At 39.0% G+C, this 21792-nt stretch overlaps 1 protein-coding gene and 1 pseudogene across 1 annotated transcript; one reads left to right on the forward strand and one right to left on the reverse strand.

Annotated features, from left to right (window-relative positions):
- Positions 1-9178, forward strand: part of LOC122332255 — a 45311-nt pseudogene extending 36133 nt beyond the window's left edge.
- Positions 9179-9871: 693 nt separating this feature from the next.
- On the reverse strand, positions 9872-16047 carry LOC122332278 (pyruvate dehydrogenase (acetyl-transferring) kinase isozyme 1, mitochondrial-like). Its single transcript, XM_043229570.1, is given in 12 exon segments — positions 9872-10648; positions 11345-11458; positions 11760-11870; positions 12588-12686; positions 12882-12958; positions 13044-13121; positions 13356-13451; positions 13681-13865; positions 14099-14170; positions 14261-14380; positions 14382-14400; positions 15400-16047. Coding segments are annotated over 12 exon segments (1221 nt in total). The 5' UTR covers positions 15509-16047; the 3' UTR covers positions 9872-10507.
- Between the last annotated feature and the right edge of the window lie 5745 nt (positions 16048-21792).

A 21792-nucleotide genomic window follows, 5' to 3' on the forward strand; every position in this document is an offset into this window, starting at 1 on the left:
CCGGCTTTTTTTCACCGTTTACGTTATACCTGGGTTGCTTTGTTAATGGATATCTCATTTCCCAACTTTGCTCTATTTTTGGACCGGCTGTTTCTTGTTTGGTGACGTCATGACAGGACGAGCACTACGACGATGAGGAGGAAGGCGCCAGGATGGCATCCTTGGTTCGAGCTTCAGCAGGAGGAATGTGGAAGTGTACGATCTCCCAGAGAGCGAGGAAATGTTCCTGCCGTCCAACATGGACGCCGCTCAACTGACGCTCAGGTTTAAAGAGGTAAACACACTTTAGGCGCTTTGCGTCGTCGCTTATTTCTGATCGAACGCAACTAACCACGCACCTGTTCTGTTTTATTCTCAGCTCCAGATAAAACACACCATTGCGGAAGCTGAAGTAGATGAACTGAAAGAGAGAGTACGGACTTATGAACCCTCTCACGCGCTTATATATAACTTACGGCGGTTCCGGTTTGTTTTAATCGATACGGTTTTGTTGCTGTTGCAGCTGAGAGAGTCGCCAGAGGAGCGCGTGGCGTGGGAGGCCAGGGAAGCTCAGTTAGAGAAGAGCGCTCAGGAGAACTCGGAGAGAATCGCTCAGATGGAGAAGAACTGGCTGGAGGCTCAGGCCCTCTGTAAAAGCATCAACGAGCAGCTCAATGACACGCAGAGCCAGTATGAAGCTCTGGATAAAAATACAGCAAAGCCAAGAAACTGCTCAAGGACTATCAGCTGAAGTGAGTGGTGACATTAAGTTCATCATGCGATGCCTTTATTGTAATAACCCCAAACCTCTCTGTATATGGTGTGCGGATTTGCATGAGCTTGAGGTTTTAGGAGACTTTTTTTGTCGTTTGTCATTCGGTATACGGTATTTAAAAAATGTCCAGTTTCACAGTGCAAAGTTATACAAATGTATGCATATTAAATGAGATAATGCATCATTTGCATGTTTAAACATAACACTGCAGAAATGAGAAAAAGCGTTCTGCGGGTGTGTTGCAGAGAGGTGGAGTACGAGCAGAGGAGGTGGACTTACGGAAAACTCTGGAGGAGAGAGAGACCGAGTATAAAACTCAGATAGAGGATCTGCAGCGCAGGGTGAGAACGTGCTTCACTTATCAGAGACATAAAGCTGGCATGTTCACTGATTCCTACCTATCAATCTGTCTGTGTGCGTAGCTGGCAAAGCTTGAATCTGGCGGCGGTCATCATGAGTCTCCGCTGTCGGGCAGCAAGTCTGCAGATTCAGTTCTGCTGGGTGAGTTAAAGATCCGAGTGCTTCCTAATGGCTGTCTAAATCCAAGCAGGATTCGTTGACTTTAAGATCACACTGAGGCCAGACTGAAGATGTGAAAACCAGTTGGGCTCAGTCATAGAAACATTAAATCATGGACGTCTTTGTTTACATAATATATGTATGTGTACTGTATTTACCGTAAATACACACGCATACAGTATATATTTATACATGTATACTGCAGCAAACTTTGTTGATTATTACGCCGAAACGAGAGTATAGTTCCTAGTCATATCAGCCACAACTTTTCATTTTCTGGCCGGTCTTGGTAAACGATACAACTACAGAAGAGTCGAGTATTAAATAAGAAAAATATCGAAACTCTGTGGTCGTTTTTTTAACGCGACGCTACTGGTCTAATTGGATTCAATCATCTATGCTAAGCTATGCTAAAAGTGCTATCGGCAGACCCAGGATCGGCTGGATGGATTCAAAACGGTGAAACTCAACTTGTTAACTCTGGGGGAGTTGGAGAATTAGCCTATTTCCAAAAAAAAGTGGAGTGTTCCTTTAAATAGATGCATGCATTTTTATTTGCGTATACTAGGGCTATTTCGATGAAGAATTTTTCTAGGCAACAAATAGTTACGTGTAAGCATTGGTCGACTAATCGCACAATTATCAATGAACCATTCGAATCATTATTATGAGCCTTTAATTGCCTGATTTGCCTTTTTAAATGTACTTTTATACTTTTATATTGCAATAATTTCACATTCAATCTTTAAATCATGCATTTTTTAATATTTGTATTAATGACATCTTTTTTTTGGACTCAAGGCCACTCTGATGTTTCTGGAACAGTCCCCACCCCAAGCAGCTATTTAATCATTGATAGTTTTAACATTTAAAATAACTTCTCGTCTAAGTGAACTTAAAACAATCTTCAATCAATCAATCAATCAATCATTTTTATTTATATAGCGCTTTTAACAACACATGTTGCATCAAAGCACTGTACAGTATAATGTAGAACAGATATAATACCAATCCTGATTTCTTTATAAAATGTCTCTTTTTTAAAACCAATGCATTGCTCTCCAGGAGACTGGAGCGAGGTGGTTCCTGAAACAGAGCGTCTGGACACCAGCGCCCATCGCGCGAGGGCCCAGCTGGCCCAGAGATCCAAGCGGCAGCCGCCGTCCCGCAGCAAACTCAAAGAGACGCTCAGCTCACCAGCGAGAAGCGCACAGGTCACACAGAGCTCACGAAGTTCATGACTGCTGTAAAAAATCCAGCACGTCAGTTTTGACCAATAGCATTGTTTTTGACCTCAAGGGTGATGACGAGAGTCAGCCGGCGAGTCCCGAGTCTCCACCTCCTCGAAGGAGATCAATCCAGGAGAGTCTGTCCCTGCCGGTCGTCATATCTTCCCTTGCTAACCAGCAGAAGGAAGAGGGATCTGTTACGAGCAGCAGCCAATCGGTGCAGAAGGATCCTCAAGGCCCGCGCCTCTCTCTCGCCTAAAGACTCCTCCTCCAGCTTCCTGCGAAACGTCAAGAAGAGAGAGTCCAAAGGCAAGGGCAAAGAGGTCAAAGGTAACAAGTTGGATTTAGGATCCCGCTAGAATGGAGAGATCTTGGAAATCAGATGTTTGTCTATGTTTGTATTTTAATGCAGTTCTTTATTTATTTCAGATGAGTCTAACGATGCAGCTGGAAAAACTAAAAGAAGATTCCCAGACTTTGGGTAAGCATTTCACAGCAGAACTAAATGGTTTATAGTGAACGTTTGTTTTGTTGTTGTCGTAAGTTCATTAATATTGTGATTTTTTTTTTTTTTTTTGACTTTCTGATAGTGGCTTAAGGAAATCAGGAGGAAAGGGGAAAGCTAAGCAAAGAAGCTACAAGGCGTCACTGGACAGCAGGTAGACATAAACTTTCTGCATGTTTTAGGTTTTTAAAAACTTAATTCTGTCACGATTTATCACTTTATAACTGGTATTACTATACTTCTGGGAGGATCACAAATGAACTTTTTGCCCCCCTGGAATTGATTTCCTGATTTGTGAGAGCAATTTTTTTATCACCACATTAACATTTGTTCATGTGCTATCTTCAGTGTCAAATACTTCAATTTAACCAATTATTTCAACCAATCGAAATATTTAAACTGATGTCAGTACCAATTGCCTGTTTAACATTGTATCTAAATTCTACATTTAAAAACAAGAGAATAAAATAAAAAAAAAAATCACAAAAACTCTCATTATAATCACTGAAGTTATGGTATTAATGTGTTATTTACGTCTAATCTGCTTCATAAGAATAACTCGGAGTGGGCTTATCCAAGCGCCTCTGACTGGCCAGATCAAAATATATTTCTGCGAACAAATTTTTCATTTTTTCGTTTCTGTTTTTGAAGGCAGCAATCTTTTGCATAATTGTGGGGCATTTTTGTTCATTTTGCAAATGTCGGACCCTGACTTATGAGGACGTTTGATCTCCGTAACGTGTTTTGTCATGGATTAGTTAGTCGCGTGCATCAAAAGGTTCAGCTAAAGAAATAATAAAAAGCTCTCTCTCTCGTGTCTCAATGTGTTGTGTTGTAGGGGTTCAGCGGAGTTACTGGAGGAGTCGGGGTCCGAATCTCCCTTCAGAGTCCGTGACTTCCATCCCCACCTGCATGCCCTTCTCCTGGTTTGGAGACAAAGACAAAGAGAGCGACAGAGAGCCGCTGTCCTCGTCCAGCAGTCTCCCGCGCACGCCACTGCAGACGCCAGCGAACACAACTCCAAAAACAAGGTGACTAGTCCAGATCTGTTCTAGATCTTCATAGCATGCAACTTTATTTATAAAGTCATTTTCCTTCTTTCTTTTTGGTTATTTCTAGCAACAAAAAAACCCCGAAGTGATTAAGATAATGTGCTTTAAACTAGATAGTGTTCATTCTAAATTAAAATGTTAATGTTAAAATGCTTCTGAACTATTATCTAAAAAAAAAAAAAAAAAGTCAGGGACACCCGATTATATTGTATTCATAAATAAAAGCAGCACGCATGTTTGTGGTTGGTATTATCAAAAATATGATATATTAGACAACTGAATATTATATATTAGACTATATTAAACTAATAATAGTTTATTATATTATTTTGTTGTTAAATTGCAATTTAGTGTCACAATCCTTCAAAAATCGTTCTGCATTTATGCAAAAAATTGCTGCATTTATTTGAAATATACATTTTTGGGTAATAATGTAAAAGTATTTACTGTCGCTTTTGTGATTTTTATTTTTTTTTATGATAATTTATTGATCCCAAAGTTTCAACGGTGTGTGTGTGGACTTCTATCATTAGTTGAAGGGAGAACAAACAAGCTCTCTGCCGAACACACAACAAAACGAAATAATAAACCACGAATATCTGGCATCCAGCTGGACTTGCTTTAGTTTCTAAGGAGGAAGCAGCGTCAAAATAATGTTCTGGGTCGAAGCCTGCAGCCATATGGATGTGATCTTTCTTCCGACTCGAGCCAAACAGACCCGCTCCATGTGTCAGAAAATGAGTTCAGCGGCTCTTTGATCCTTCTCTGTTTCATCAGCTCCAGCCGAAGCGTGTTTGGTAAAGGTTTGGGACAGTGATGTCATATTATTAACCCCTTTTCCCGAACAGACAAACCTCTCCTGGTCGTCTCTGTTCAGTCGCTCCTTAGATTTGGTACAGTATATTTTGTCTTCTAAGCGCTCATAGTTGTCAAATTTGATTTAGTGATGTAGTGAAGTTCTTGCTAAATATGTGTCGAGCTTGAATATAGAAACACATTAGTGTGTGTGTGTTGAATGCAGTGCACTAGATGCATGATGCTGCTTCTGATTTAATCGGATCTGATTTGTTCACTCACTCTTTTTCTTCCAGCCTTCAAATACAGGCTTTTATTGTCAAATCAACGTGTAGATGCATTACACTGCTTGTCTGGTTTAGTCAACACAGTCTCATGGAAATTCATAACTATTTTACATAATTTATCTCATTCGTATGTTTTTGTACGATCTGCTGTGCGCCAGTTATGGTTGTGTTTATGGGTTTATTTATACTAAATGAGGGGTGTAACGGTACACAAACATGATGGTTTTATTGTCATTGTTCGGTGGAAAAACTAAATAAAATATTTTTTTTTTTTACGTTAAACAGTGGTTTACTAAAAAATGTTCTGCCCTAAATTAGTCTTTGTACGTTGCTATAAGGTTGCAAGTAGTAAAATAGCCCAAATTTAAAAGTATATATTTGTAAATGTTTTTATTTTTTTAAATATAATAATTAAAATTCATAAGAAATTACACAATATTTGTATTTTATAACTTGTTCATAAATGTTTGCACAAAATGCAGTTTAAAAAAATGTATTTCTAAGCTAGTTTCGAAGCTGTTTTATGGATGTCTTTCCATACTTGAAGCATGTCGTGTTCGTCCGTGTTTATTTCGCATTAAAACTAGTCGCTTTAAAATGAAATCTTAAAAACCATATATTAAAAGATTTGTTCGGTGCACGTTTATACCCAACGAAGACCTGTACCGAAAACGTTCGGACCGTTATGCGTGGACCGTTACATCCCGTACAAATTTATACGAAATCTCAACCTCGTAAAAATAGTTGCGTTTTCATGTGAGATTGTGTTGGGTTTAGTATGATACCCTGTCTTGTGCTGTTACAGTAGTCGTCACTAAAAAGTAGCTGTAGGTAGGTGGTGGCCAGACGATAGGAGTTATAAATAACCCAATATTATCCAATATTTGATTTTGATCACGCTAAGCTTTCTTGTAGGCTATAGAGAGAGAGACTTGAGAGATTGTGTTCCTTAAAGGAATAGTTCACCCAGTCATCGCTTACTCCACCTCGTGTTACAAACCTGAATGAGTTTCATTCTTACGTTGAAAATAAGATATTTCTTATTTTTATTTTAAGAATGAAACGGTTGTTGGACCCATTGACTTCCACAATATTTTTTTCCATACTATGGAGGTGAGTGGGGACCAAAAACTGGTTCTTCAGAATATCTTTTGTGTTCAAAATGAGATTGAAACTCATTATTTGGAACGACGTGAGGGTGAGTAAACCATGGCTATTTATCATTTTTCGATGAGCTGTTCTTTTTTTAAAATTCACATGTACTGTAGCTGATGCCCTTTATAACCGAGCTCAAAATCAGATCGAATCAGGAGCTTCTGGTTTAGAGTCAAACTGATTCGTGAGATCTCTGTCGACTTTTAAATAGTGAATATTTATGACTCTACGCACGTGAAAGCAGCAGGATGTACCCAATAGTTTGTCGATTATTCGGTCTGACGCTTCCAGTAGTCGTTTTGTAGCGCTGCTGGTGATGTTACACTCATTCTTTTGGTTGAAAGAGCTTCAGCTCGCCCCGATCCTTGTGTTTGGATAACAAATCCTGCTCTCTGTGCCCGTTCCAGAGTTTGTCAGTGCTAGATGATTCGAACCCCAGCAGTCCGTCGTCTGATTTTTCTGGGCTGGTGGTGGAGCCCAACCTGTCAGGCCGCTCTCATACGTTAACCTTCTCCTCCAGCGAGGTGAGTGCAGATCAGACGCCGGTCATTTGCATGCGTTTCCGGCCGTAAACGAACTTCTGGAAGGTCAAGTATCGTCTCGTGCCTCCCGCCGTGCAAATCCTGCATTGTAGTCATTTTTAGCATCGGGTTCGATTTTGCATGACCGAGAAGATCAGATGCATGCTTCGTGTTGCGCGAGATGAGATTCACAGAAATCGTCCCACGTTCATTCATACGTGCGTGTTTATTAGATGCTGGATGAGGAGCCTTGTCCTGGAGGGAAGGAGTATCACTGGCAGAACCGTCCCGTCTCTGATTGGACGTCCCAGCAGGTGTGTCATTGGCTGATGGGTATGAACATGGATCAGTACACACCTGAGTTCAGCACACAGGCCATCGATGGACAGCAGCTCCTCGGCCTGGACAGCGACAGGCTGAAGGTGAGCGGGACATGCTCTCGTGGATATATTTGCAAGAGAGCCGTTTCTAATCTGACGTTAACTGGAATTAAGTGTAGCCTCCGCTATTTTTGGAAATGGGCTCATTCTAGTTGAGTTTTATCGTTTTTGAGTCCATTCGGACGATGGCGATAGCACTTTTAGCATAGCTTAGCATAGATAATTGAATCCAATTAGACCAGTAGCATCGCATTTAAAAACGGCCAAAGAGTTTCACATACACATACATACTATGATCAGTGAAATATATATTTCCTATTTAAAACTCGACTCTTCTGTAGTTATATCGTGTACTAAGACCGGCCGGAAAATGAAAAGTTGTGGGTTTTCTAGGCCGACGTGGTCAGGAGCTAAACTCTCGTTCCGGCGTGATAATAATAATAATAGAGGACGTATCAAATGTCGCAGAGGAACACTATTTCGTCACGCTCGCTTTTAAGGATGGTTTGCAATGCTCTCCACAGGCTCTGGGCGTTTCCAGTCAGAATGACCGAGCCGTCATCAAGAAGAAACTGAAGGAGATGAAGAAAGCACAAGAGAAGATGGAGAAACAGCGGGAAAAGCGCGAGAAAGAGGCCAGACGCAGCGGACGGCTGCCTGCCAGCACCGACTCTGTGTGCTGATAACCGTCTTCGGCTTTTATTCCTCTTAATTCTCGACGCACTCCATTGGCAGACTGTTACAAGCCTTTCTAGAGGAGTTACGGTCAGTAACACTGATGAAGCGGGAATACGCTGTTCACCTGCAGGTAGTGAATTTACTAAGAAAAGTGTTTACAGATTGTACTCGACCTTCACTGTAAAAAGAGAAAAGATATATTTTGTATCAGTATTTTGTCTTTTTTTTTTTAATACTGTAAAATATCTCAACATCCTTAAAAGGTAAATGCATTTGCATAAGAAAAGAGAAAAAGTTACATATTCAGATAGATTTTTAGAGAATTTCTGTCATTTTTGTAATTTTCAGAATTACTGCATTTAATTTAAATTTTATTTACATCATTTGTAAGCAAATACATATTGATGTGGATCATATTACTGGAAAACAAGACAAAATACTGATTAAGAAAATAATTTTTTTTCAGTATTCTGATTGAGATATTAGACTAGCTTGTAAGAAAATGAATATGGCTATCCGATTCATAGCAGACCAAAACTTTTATTAGTTTTATTTGTATTTTATGATACCACTGTAGGAGCTATAAAAAAAAAAAGCAAACTCGCTAAGGGATATATAAATATTTAGATGCCTATTTTCACAACTTTGCCACTAATATTGTGGCACGAATAGTGCTTTCAAAAAGATTTATTGTATTTTAGAATACTTCTGGCCTGCGGTGCTAAACGGGTCGTGTTGCTGGATCCTTGTACAGTCGAGTAATAATGAGCACTATATTTTTACTGAAACAAAAGGGGAACGCGGTTTATAAATGTACAAATGAAATATTTTATACACAACTATTAGCATAGCTTTAAGGAAGAGACATTAACTTTTGTACACATTTTCTACTAAGTAGAATAGCTTGTTGGTTAAAACCAGAGAGAGAAAAAGAAGCAGCAGAGAGTGAAACTCAAAGTGAAAGGTGTTTGTGCATCTCATCTCGTTTGTTGTTTTTATTTGGAAGGGTTACTGCTTTTATGTTATGGATGCGAGTCAACAAATACATAATTGTTACACAATGTAGCATAGTTTTAGTAGTGGCCACGGCCCAAATCGTGATTGACTATCAACAGAGACTGTAATGAACTGAATACTGGATAATCATCTGAGTGTAAGGAGAGCGCTCATGTCATTGTGATTCTGTGGTTATATTTTTCTACCGCGTAAAATAGATGATTTAGAACAGACAAAAAAAATTCAAGCTTTCTATCTGGTACAAAGTGCATAAGCTGCAAAATAAATGCTTTCACCTCTTGTAAAAGAAAAGACTGTGTTTTGTTGTGTCCAAAATCCTCCCTTCACTCCGGAAACATGTTCAAAAAGTAAACGGATCAAACCTGTTCAATCATCGGCTGCTAAGTTACCCGTTGACTCGACGAATCGCTTGACTAGATTCAGATCCACTGAAGATTCGAAACCTTCGCGAATCATTCGCTCAGCGCGTGGAACTGGCGAAGTCACGTGATTACATTAAACGAGCCGCCGTTCGTCAAATTAGCGGCTAGCAGGCGAGCTTTATGAACAATTACTTATATTTATTTGCAGTTATTTTCATTTTTGATGATATTGGTATAAAAGCAACATTTTTAATAGTATCTGATAACCAAAACCTGCAAATTAGCAAAAAAAAAACTCTCTTGGTTGCGTTTACACATTCTGACCAGCAGGCGGCACTAGCGCGTGTTGATTGGAGGCCTTCAAATAATGCGCATACCGTCCGCCCTAAGTAGTGTGCAAAGTGCCTGATATCACTCAGAATTTAGGACGGATAATAAGCACACTGGGACAAATACTTCACTCTGTCAATTTAACAGTTTTGTTGGAAGATTCAGACACCTTTTATACTACCCTAACATTTTTTTCTTCCAAAATGAACTAGCAGCAAATGTAGCCATTTTAAAATTGTCGAATGTCACAAGTCATGAAAAACATATCCTACAATGACTGCAGTTAGTCTGTTGTACTCATAGTGCTTTATTGAAACAGGATGAGAGACAAACTGCTAAACGCTACGTTTAAAACTGGTCAAAAGAAAACAATTTAATAGGCATTTGTTCCTTTTTTGTTCAAGTGCCCTAACTGTTAGTTGGTTGAAGCTGAACACTTTCTAGAGCTGTGAAGCATTTAACACTTTCAAACCCTGCATATTTATATATAAAAGCTCTGCAAACAAGATGTAATACAGTACATGGGACCGTACAAGGAACGTGAAGTCCCAAATATGCTTATATAAGCCCACAACTGTGCGACAAACTTGATTTCCAAAACACAATGTGTAAGTTCAAAGCAAAAACGAGCATCTCATGATGACAGAAAAATAAATATATACTCACTTACGCATTCAAATGTAAAATTAATAAAGTCACGAAACACATACCTGCATCACTCAAAAATAATACACGCTCAAAATACACCAGATTACAAAAGCTTAATTGTCTCTGGGATGTGATGGCACTGTGCTAACTGACAATACTGGTCTAGTGCAAAACGCTTTCGTTAGGACACGCTGGCGTCCTCTTCCGTCGCTCGTCTGTCCTCCGTGTACGCAGGGTGGAGAGATGAAGGGGTCTGCAGAAGCGTTGAGGTCGGGCTAGAAGCTGCGGAAGGTGGTCATGTCCTTGGGCTCTTTGCTGGGGACGCACCAGTCATCCGCTTCATGGATGGTCTTATAATGCTTCCAGGCGGATTTGTTGTAAACGGGGAGCCTCTCGATGGACTCCGTGGACAAAGCCTTCAGGGATTCAAATACATTTATTATACATGGAATGAAGAAATGAGGGAAAAAAATTGAAATTGAGCATTATTATAGTAATTTAAATAGCAAACTAAAATTTCAGTTATGGTAATAATAATAATAATCATCATCACCACACACAATTGTTCAAAAGTCTTGGGGTTAGCAAGATTTTTGAAAGAAGCCTTTGCTTAAGACTGCATTTATTTGATCAAACAGTACAGTATAATTCATCTTTTTGATTGTTAACATGTAAATTTTTTTGCATTGTGACAGTTCAAAATGTTGGTTTTGACCATATTTTTCTATTACTGTAAAGACAACAGGGCTGCAATGTTATTTATACCACTGTTTGATAAACAGCATGCCAATTATATATATTTTTTTAAGAGTAAATTAATCTATGCTAAAATTAAAACAATGAAAATACTCTTAAAATAATCTGTATATATATATATATTAAAAAAATTAAAATATTTTTTTTTTGAACGATTAATAGCCACTTAATTGCATCAGTAATTGTAATTAGAAAAATTATGCAGGCCTAAAAAAAACATTTTTCCATTGCTGTTAAAACAATATATATTTTGTCCTGATATTATGTCCTAAAATAAAATTAACTTATGCAAATAATTAAAATACATTAGATTTACGAGGATGAAAGCAGAGGTTTATATAGACAGAGGTACTCACTCTGATATAAATGACAGCATCTGTGCCAAATCCCTCCATAGAGTACAGCTTCAGGTCACCTTGGAAATATCTGGCGTAAAGTCTGGAGATGGGCAGCCCATAACCAAAACCAGCCTGAGACCAGAAGACACCACATGCCATCAACACGGCTAAGACATAACGTCGTGCTTTACCAAACAGGTTAATCGAAACAACGCATTTGCCATTTTTTTACTGACAGACAAGTTGAAACAGAAATAATGTAGACAAAACAGAGAGAACGAGGTGACTGAAATGCAGACATCGTCTTATCGCTCGTTTGTCTGAGACAATCACTAAACCACAGCTACTGCAACTCTCCAGTTTCTGAGCATTAAAAAAACGAAAGGGAAAGAAAGCAGAGTGTGATCAGATTTCAGAGCGCTCACATACTGACCAGAGGAGTGGCTCGAGACGTGTCCATCTGAGGACGAGGAGCAGTGGAGTACGTGTACGTAAACAACCTGTCGATCTTCCTCAGCGGGACTCCTCCTCCACGATCGCTGACCTACGACAGAACAACAAGACTCACGTCAAACCAGCTTTATCCTTTAATGGCCTATCATTGATCAAAAGATTCTACCGTTAGACCAGGTGAAGATTTACACCAGCTTTTCAAAAGTTTGGGGTCGGCTGCATTTATTTGATCAAAAATGCAGCTTAAATAAAATGATTTATTCTTGCGGTGATAAACCTGTACCTGAAATTTAATGCGTCCGTTGCTAAAAGACAGACAGAAAAAAAGCCAAAGCGCTCCGTGTGTGAAGCTATTGTCCCTCAAAAGAAAGAGTCGATTCTGAATCATTGAAACGAGTCATTTTTTAAAACAAATCTCAAGCCGTTTCAGGTTGATGTCGACATAAAACGTTGCCCATCCACTTGTTGGTCTGAATGAAAATGCTAATTCATTCTTCACCACTAGGTGTCACTTTTGGAGAGTTCAAATATCCGTTTCCCTGGCAACGCTGCACACAAAACACCACACAAACACTGCTTCATCAGACGTTACAGGCATGATCAGATAAAAATCAACCAATCACTGCAGGTGAGCGAAAAATTCATTGTTCAATGAATCATTTGGGAGTCTTTGAATAAATAAAAGGTAAAATAAATGCCTAATATAAAACAGCGTGCATGCTAACCTGTTGGTGGAGACTCTTAAAACCAAAATATGAATCATTGCACATAATGGGGCGCTTTGAATTTAGGAGGTCTGCCCTCGTACCTTCACGGTCAGGTCCTCGTGGCCGAGCACGATCTGCACATGCACCGGAGGATACTCCATGGCGTCTTCATAAAGCTCCATGGTAGCACGCATGGCATTCTGCAGGAGTCACGCCACATATTTATAGCTCAGCGCGCCGCGAGCAAAGCCATTCGCTGCACGGCACGTGACAACAACATCATGCCTGATCTAACACTCAATATTTACGCTTTGAATTTTTAGCAAATGCGCGAATGTCCTCTGCGGATGAGCGCATACTTCAACATTTCAGCAGTGAGAAGCGAAGCACGGCACCTTAAAGAGCTCAAACACCATGTGGTACAGATGAGACGGCACGTAGACCACAGCGATGGGTCTGTCGGCTCCTTTAACTGCGGAGGAAACACGAGAGCGTTTACAAGTCAATCACATCAGGTCACATGACTTGCAGCAAACGTGCGTGCAGCAGGAAGTTACCGTTAAATTCTTCCAGTACTAACTCAGGTGAGTTCATATAATACCGGTCGCAAAGGTTTCGGGCATTTTCATAAGCATCTGAAATCACAGAAACAGGAAAAGGGTTAGGGTTGTTCTTGGCTATCATTAGTCAGGTTTCTTATAAGATTGTTATAAATTAGTAAATAAATGAGTATTCATTCATCATTTGAAAAAAATAATTCTTAAAAAAAAAAAAAAAAAAAAAAAAAAAGCACTGTCATTCTCAACTGTCATTACCTCATTAACCTTAATTATTGCTACGTGTTTGTGAGATATAGATAGATCTGTGACCTTTCACAACATCCATGACGCAACAGCTGGGGTCGATGCTACCGATCTGTTTGGGATGAGCAGGGTTGTCACGTATCTTTCCCCCAAACAGCAGAGCTGGAAACACACAGATCATGTTATTGACATGCTATTCTCTCGTGGGCTCGAGGGTTCCTGGATCACCGATCAATGAGTGATATCTGGGACACTGATGGCTGTGAAACAAGTAAACATGTCAGTCAGGGCGGCACCTTCCAGGAGACCCACTCATTGAACGCTGCATCTCATAATAAAGAGTCACAGAGCACTATGGGTGTGTGTGTGTGTGTGTGTGTCTCTCACTCACTGTGCTGGTTCAAGAGCATTCGGATGGAGATCCTGCTCATGTAGAAGCGGTCCAGGAAGTACTGGATGTTCTGGCTGGTGACCGGGTCTGTCCCGTAGGTCTCCTTATATTCCACCACTCCTTGAGCCATGGTGGGCACCACATCATTGTGCCGGTTTCTGATCTTTATCACAGCATCTGTGAAGCTGAGAGACCGAGAGACAGAGAGAGAGAGACGGAGAGAGAGAGAGACAGAGACAGAGACAGAGAGAGAGAGAGAGAGAGAGAGAGAGAGAGACACACAGAGAGACGGAGAGAGAGAGAGAGGAGTTCACTACTACAGATCTAAACCCAACGGTGAGGAGTTCTGTTTGTGACCGTCCTAGTAATTTGAAAGGGTTCAAGACCTCTACAGTAAGGTATTTGATGAATGTCTTACTCTTGTATGAGCGTTTCATCATCGATATCCCTTTCCTTGAACTCCAGTATATCCCGGAAGCTGTGCATGTACCTGCAGGGATGCAACACAACCACAGAACATCACTTACAAACAGAGCACACATCAGGACAAGACCGCATGGACTGCGTGCATCACACCGACCAGCTCTGCACCAGGCGCACTGAAGGAGTTCTCAGAAGATTATCAGGCAACAAATCGATCTCCTTCATAATATTCGCCAGCCTGACAGGCAGTTCCTGTCTAAGGAGCGTGAAGGGCGTTTTCGCATGCGTTCTCTGAACCTGCAGAGACAGAAAACAATTACATCTTCATTGAGTTTTCTTCACTGATATATAATATAGTAGTTTAACTGATGCAATAGTTTTGTGTGTGTACCTTATGCTTTCCCTAAGTAGATTCTCAGCGACAAATCTAGTGGGTCAATGATTCAATTAGCCATTCATAAGAGTCACTTGCTTCATTCCTGAATGAATCAGCCCTTCGAACTCATTGAATAAATGGCTTTCTTTTTCAACATATAATTTCTGTCATTTCATATTTTTATATGCAACAATGTATATTTAAATCATTAGCCACCAGTGTTTTTTTTTTTTTTTGCCACCTCCAGTGCCACCTCCAGTTAAAAAAAAAAAAAAAAAAAAAGATTCTTACTAATTTCATATTATTGGTAACTTCTGCATCTTAATCTGCTTCTTAGTAAAATAAGTTATATAGTTTTTTTTTTATTTGACACAGAAGATGGCACACTTAATAATTACCTTATATTAGAAAGGCTATTTTTATATGAATTTTTAATTATTGATCAGGAGGCGCTCCTAAAAACAAAAGTTTTAAACCCTGTGTAACTGCATGAGGTCTTAAAGAGACAGCAGCCTAAATACACCTGCTGCTGTCTGTCATGGCTATTTATACGGTGAATACTGTCTATTTATTTCATTTGAATAGATTATTGAGTTTCTGTAGTAATACAAAACCTACATAATATAGTTAAACCCAACTGAAAAAAGAAAACAAAGTACTTAATTTATATCTTGTTATTATTTTTGTGTTATTGATGGTCATTTATTTATTTTTATTATATACTCGTCTTTTTTAGTCAAAACAAATTCAGTCCTGAGTGCATGTGATACTTTGGAAGGAAGGAAACACTAAATTTTTCAGTTCCACAGTCATTTTGTTGGGTTATTTATATATTTTTAACATTACGGAATATCTAGCATATTTACTGTTGACATCCTTCTCTATTTGAATTATTAAAATGGCCATGGTCCCAGACTTACCAAAATCTATGAACTGCTTCATAGAGAGAGGAGAAGGTGAGAATCTGGAGTAAAAGTCGATTTGTTTGGCGATGGATGCAGAGTTCATCAAAGTCCTGAAGATCCTCATATTGGCGGCTTTTGCGGTTTAACTCTTCAGATGGTCCGGAAAAACGTGTCCTGTTGGCTTTCTGAGCTCATATTTTCTTGTCAGCGGGAAGCTACGCACTTGTTTCTCTCAGTACGAAGCTGAAAGTCGGTCATGTTCGCGCACGCAGCGCTCCATTCAAAACCACTGAGCCGGTAACGTCCGGTTTCACTCTTCTCTATCGCTCGGTAACGACACGGCTGGGCTTATATACGCATGACATCGCGCTGAACGCGCAGGTAATCCCGGAGCGATAACGCGTGACGGGTGTGTGTGAACTCACGGTGGACGCTGGGCCTGTCGCCGCAGATAAAGCGCGCATTACCTCAGCACACTGTCTTCAGCCCAAGAACAACAGCACGACAGACACCGAAGACATCCTAATCTCTGACCTGCTTGCTCGCTTGATTAGCAAGATGCTTCGTCTGGCGGCTGTAAACGAGCTAATACTACACGAACGTAGATGTTTCCGAAAGTCAGAGCGCGTCCACTCTTGTTTTCCCCTTCTTCTGTGCTTCTAGCATTAAGAGATATATCGCCACCTTCTGTGCTGAGATCGAAGCGGATTAAAAATTTTTGTAAACAATTTTAAAAACTGGTTTTATAATTTTACACCGCGTTTCCCTACGATATGAGGTGTATAACTACGTTTTGTAGGAGTCATCCATAATGTTGTTACAGTAAAAATGATCTTATGTTTTGTGAGAGTCCACTCTGTTTAACTTCCGCATTACGTGAGTCCCTGGGTCACGTGACTATATGTGACCTTGCTTGTTAGTGGGGATTTTATTTCACCTAAAAATTTTATTTCACCGCATCTTCTAAACGCAATAATAATAAGAGATTGCACATTTTTCGTAAACATAATTAAAAAAGGCTTTTGATTCGTTATAGATTTTTACTAACCTGATCTGTTAACCTGCACAAAATGGTGAGTCATTCACATCTTAACCGGGTAAAAAAGTCCTTCGTTTGTCTCTTACGATGCAGCACATTTAATTAAATGAAGTAATAAGTAAAACAACATTACTGTGGCATTTTTAAAGGGGTCATATGATGTGATTTCAGAGTTTATCTTTCTCTTTGGAGTGTTACAAGCTGTTAGTGCATAGATAAGATCCCAAAAGTTGCAAAGATAAAGTTTTAAAAACCAGAGAGATATTCTTTTTTAAAGTCATGACTTGTCCACACCCCCCTAAAACTGCTTGTTTAAACACACCCCCACTTTTCTACATCACAGAGCAGGTTTATTTCCATGAGACCACCCAAATGTTGAAAGAAGGCGGAGCTATCTATCATACAATAGCACACTTGAGTGTGTACAAATGGTAACTAAATATATATTTTTTGAATACCAAGGTAGTATGTTAAAAGTTAATTTTAGTTCATATTCTTGATGTCCCAAAATAGCACAGTTCAGTACATTTAGATGATCTTAAGTTTATCTCAAGAAGTAATAATAAATATTTTTAGTGTATGAAGTACACAATTATTGTGAGAAGAAAAGAGCACTTTAATTACATTATGGAAATGTACTTGTTGTTGTTGTTTTTTTATCTGGGTACTGTTTCTGTCAAATCATAAAAGGACAGACATCTTGTTTGAGGATAGTTCTACTTCTAAAACATAGACTATGATCTTTGTGTCTGTTTTTGTAAGTATGTTTTCTATGAACTTGCAGTAAAATACAGCTGAGTCGCAGTCTCTCAAACACAGAACCAGAGTAAATAAAGTGAAAACGCAGAAACCATTTTCTCTCGGGATCAGTCCAGATGTCCTGTGTGTCTCGATCTACTGAAGGATCCAGTGGCCATTCCTCGTGGACACAGTTACTGTATGAGCTGTGTTACAAGCTGCTGGGATCAGTCCAGATGTCATTCAGTCCAAAACCTGCTTTATAGAAAAACACCATGCTGACTGAAGTGGTGGAGCAACTAGAGAAGACTAAACTCCAGGCTTCTGTCACACAAAGTGTGTCTGAACTCTCACTGTCGAAATCACCTCCAGCATCACAAGAGTCTCTTTAAAGGTAAGAGACACTGATAGACCTGATAGACGCCACCGGACGACTTCAGGAAAAAATCTGCCCGACACGTAATAAACTACTAGACCTAATCGCAAAAATCCCGATACTACAGCACTTGTAGCAGAGAGGACGAAGAAACAGGTGTGAACCGAAAGTCTGTCGTTTATCTTATTTGAAAATCACGCATGCTAAATGAAATGTCAGACACGCGTTTATTAGTATGGTTTGGTTTCACTTAAATGGGGGGCTGATTACAGAAATACTTCATACAGTTTAACAGCTGAGCTTAAGCCTTCATTGCTAATTCGACAATGTCATATATAGCTTTGATTTGATTCACTTAGAGAACATGTAGTGTCCTGGAGTCACCACAAGGTGTCGGTGTCGTATTACCTGTAAGTCGGTTCTGCCGGTGTCTTGTACTGTGACTGAGGTAAACAGAAAAGAAGGCTGACTGTAGTAAACCCATCTCATGTGAAGATATAACATTACCGTATACAGTGTAGAGGTATTGAGAGAGAGATAGCATCATTCTTCAGATCAATCCCATCCAAACATAACGTTAGTTTGAGTGTAGGAGTTGAGTAGTGTTGCCAAATAAGTTTAACTGAAAGTAGTTAATAGGCTGCCAAAAATGTCACTAGATGTCAGTCTCTTTCAGTCTTTGACCCTGATTTATTTGTAACCCCCCAACAATGTAACTAAAATCACCATAACAAACGTTTCTCTCTACCAAATACTACTATTAAATACTACTATTTATTTAAAATGTAATTTATTGAATAATAGTATTTAATAAACAACATTAGAGGCGTTATCTTTATTAATGAACCATATTTCCAGTCTAAATAACTAGCGTTCTGACCTTAAAACAACATTATGTGACACAAAAACAGTATTTATCAGGGGTGTGGAAACGAATCACATAACTTGCTACTCGACTCGAACTCGTGTCTCAGATTTGATGACTTGCGACTCGACTCGACTTGAGATAATTAAAGACTTGAGATTTGACTTGAATCGAGATTATTAAAGAAGATTTAAGATTCGACATGACAATGACTGACAAAAGCCCTTTGACTCAGAAAGATTTTAAAACATAAAATTTCATCGAATATATTTATTGTGTAATATTAGCTTATATGTTTGAATTTGTCTTAATATTTAAAAGGGTAATTATCAAAATACCATGTTATAAAGAAATGTTCCCCATGATTACCACTTTCTGGGAGATTTTATGATACCAAAGAAGGATGGTGGTACTTTAGGTTTGTTTTTGGGGGCAAAGCTTATCAAATCTGGGGTCTTCCTTTTGGGTCATCCCTGGTTCTTACTAAATTAAATTACATTGCTATGGATCCATTCTAATCACAAGTTTTCTCATTCAGGGAGCATAAACTTTACCTTTTTATTGAATACAGATAATTTTGAAAGAGGCAAGAAGATAATTCCAGAAGACAATTTAGCAAAGAAAGAAAGTGAAATGGATCATTAATTTGGATGTAATGATCAGTCCTGGAGCTTAGACTGCTCTCATTTGCTTTACTCATTCTGGCACAATAACAGCTGCACTGACCTTCTTGCACCATTGGGTCGCAGCAGGATAGGAGTGGCATGTGGATCACCGAGCAGGAACTCTGTCCTTCTACAGCGTCTCTGACACAATGAGCCAATGAGTCCAGACCGCATTCACTCAGACGCTCTATCCTGGGTTTAGAGTTCATGGTGGATCAACAGTGAAAGTGTGTGATCTAACGATATAGATTACAGGAAACCGATGCGTAATAATACATAATGCGTCATTGAGTTTCTTAATGACTATCAATAATGCATACAGTAGCTGAACTTAAATTAAGCTTAAAATATCAGATGCCAGCAGAGTAAAACTATTGGTTGATAGGCCTATAGGAGATTATATTTGTTGTGCAATTTACACCGACGGTGCTTTGACAGTACAGTTATAGGCCTCACCTTTTATAGCCTACTAGTTAGGCATTTTATTAGTATTATTTTTATTTTGAAATATTCAAATGTCCACGTGCTTGCATTCTGTTTAATGACACAATAATCAAAATGCTAATTCGTTCAAAATCTATCGTTTGAAAATAGGCTCTGCTTAAATTCTACCTATAGAATAATGCATATGGAAATTTATGTTGTGCGGTAGGCATTGATGCTGAGACCAAAAGAGCATATAGTCTACATCATGATTATGTTCACGAGGGAGCTAATATTCGAGAAAATGATAACAGAAGCAAGATCTGTGCAGTTTTTGTTGTCTGCTTTGCGAAGTTGATCGTCACTCAGTCATATATGAAAATGCGTTTTTTTTGACGTTGAGATGTTTGGTCCTCCCCGGCACCCGTCAGACTCGCCTCTGCATCCGCGCACCCGGAAACTGAGCAGCGCAACAAAAGCAGCGCTTTCCGCAGGCAGTAAACACCCTCAGGTCTGTTCACGATATGCTTTCAGATTAGACAATACATTTCAATAGTATGTGTGTGGCAAGAGTGAGCTGTTTATTCTTCAGTATGTCGCTTTTATGTGTTGGGTGGAGTCCAGCAGTAGGTTTCCACTGGGCTGCTACTTTGAGTTCACCAGATAGCAATAACACAATTAAACTCTTCTGTTCATATATATATATGTGTGTGTGTGTGTGTGTGTGTGTGTGTGTGTGTGTGTGTGTGTGTGTGTGTGTGTGTGTGTGTGTGTGTGTGTGTGTGTGTGTTTGTTGTGTGTGTATATGCATGCACGCAGTTCTTACTCTCGTTGTGTTGTGAGAGGGCAGAAGTTAATCTCATTCAGATAAAATCCGTTAAATCCGATTTACAGTAAATGTTTTCTGCTCTGAGACTAAGACAAGAGAGAAGTAAATTATAAACCGTCCTGAAATAGATTATTTGACTTAACGTTTGCGATGAATGTTTGCTAAAAAAGACGGCTCTGCCTTAAATGTTCTCATTTACTTGTATTTAACAAAGTACTTGTATGCCCAAATGCATTTGTTATGCGCTTTGCATTGTTTTTTTTTACCATTAACATAAGCTAAGATGCTGGCATGGCAATATGTATTTTAATATTTAACATACAGAAACGTTTAATAAGATGGATGACAATTTGAGGTGAACTTGAGGGCTAAAACCTTTTAAAAATATATTCACTTAAATCCTTAAAATCACAAAAATATCTCTGTAATGAGCAGGAAAAGAGAAGAATGCACATCAGGTATGGGATCGAAAGTGAGCAGACTCTGTTTTTTGAAGTGTTCAGTTTAACGATGGGTATATTGTGCCAAACCCCCTCCTAAGATCATGAGATTTTTGATGTGGTGTATCCAGGACTTATGCAGAATCACGAATGAATGAAACCTGTCATGTAATCCTCGCTGAGATAGATTACTGGACCAAACGAGGCCGTTTTCTCTTTGTTTGTCAAATTGCATGTTTTAATTCTAACATTAAAATGCTCCGTGGAGAGAGTTTAAATGCCCGCCGCTCACAAAGGACTTGATCGGAGCTCTGAGCAGAGACACAAACCCTCCTTGGGCTGATCCTGGTAATCTGTCTGAAAGAGCCAGAAGTCCTGAGACCAGGTGAAGGGGTCTCTCTCGATGAGTTTTACTATCTGCTGAGTTTGATGAATAGATACATGGGTACAGTGCTGCAGTAAAGAGCAGCTAATATCATATATTTCTTTACAGTAGGCAGCACTTGTATGGATATTTGTTTTATAGACTTTTACCATCTAAGCAGTGGCTTTGATCCAAATCAGCGAGTAAATGAGCAAGATGATGTCTGTAATGGCATCTGATGTGCAAAAATTATACAGCCGGTAAAATAACAACATGAAGTCCAAACTTTGCTGGAAACATGTGATGCGCATTAATAAAACTTTAATAGAAAGTAAAAAATATTTTTAATATTATTGTAAAACTGTTAGGCGGTTGTTCATGTTTTACCATTTTTATAAAGTAAACATGAGAATAACTTTTGTATCTGATTGAAGATTTGTTTAATGGGGATTTCAAGCAAATCCTTAGGTTAACTTAATTATTCACATCATTGGAATTTAAAAAAAGTGACAAATATAGTACATCAGGTTTATGAGGAACGTTATTTTTCATCGCCCCATCCTACATTAAAAAACTGCAGAGCTATGATCATAAAACTAAACTGTTGATTATCTTAATACAATTATTCTCGTTTTATCAAGTCAAGCTTCAATTATAGCAGTTTACAAA

Source organism: Puntigrus tetrazona, unplaced genomic scaffold, assembly GCF_018831695.1.
Source record: "Puntigrus tetrazona isolate hp1 unplaced genomic scaffold, ASM1883169v1 S000000008, whole genome shotgun sequence".
NCBI classification, from domain to species: domain Eukaryota; kingdom Metazoa; phylum Chordata; class Actinopteri; order Cypriniformes; family Cyprinidae; genus Puntigrus; species Puntigrus tetrazona.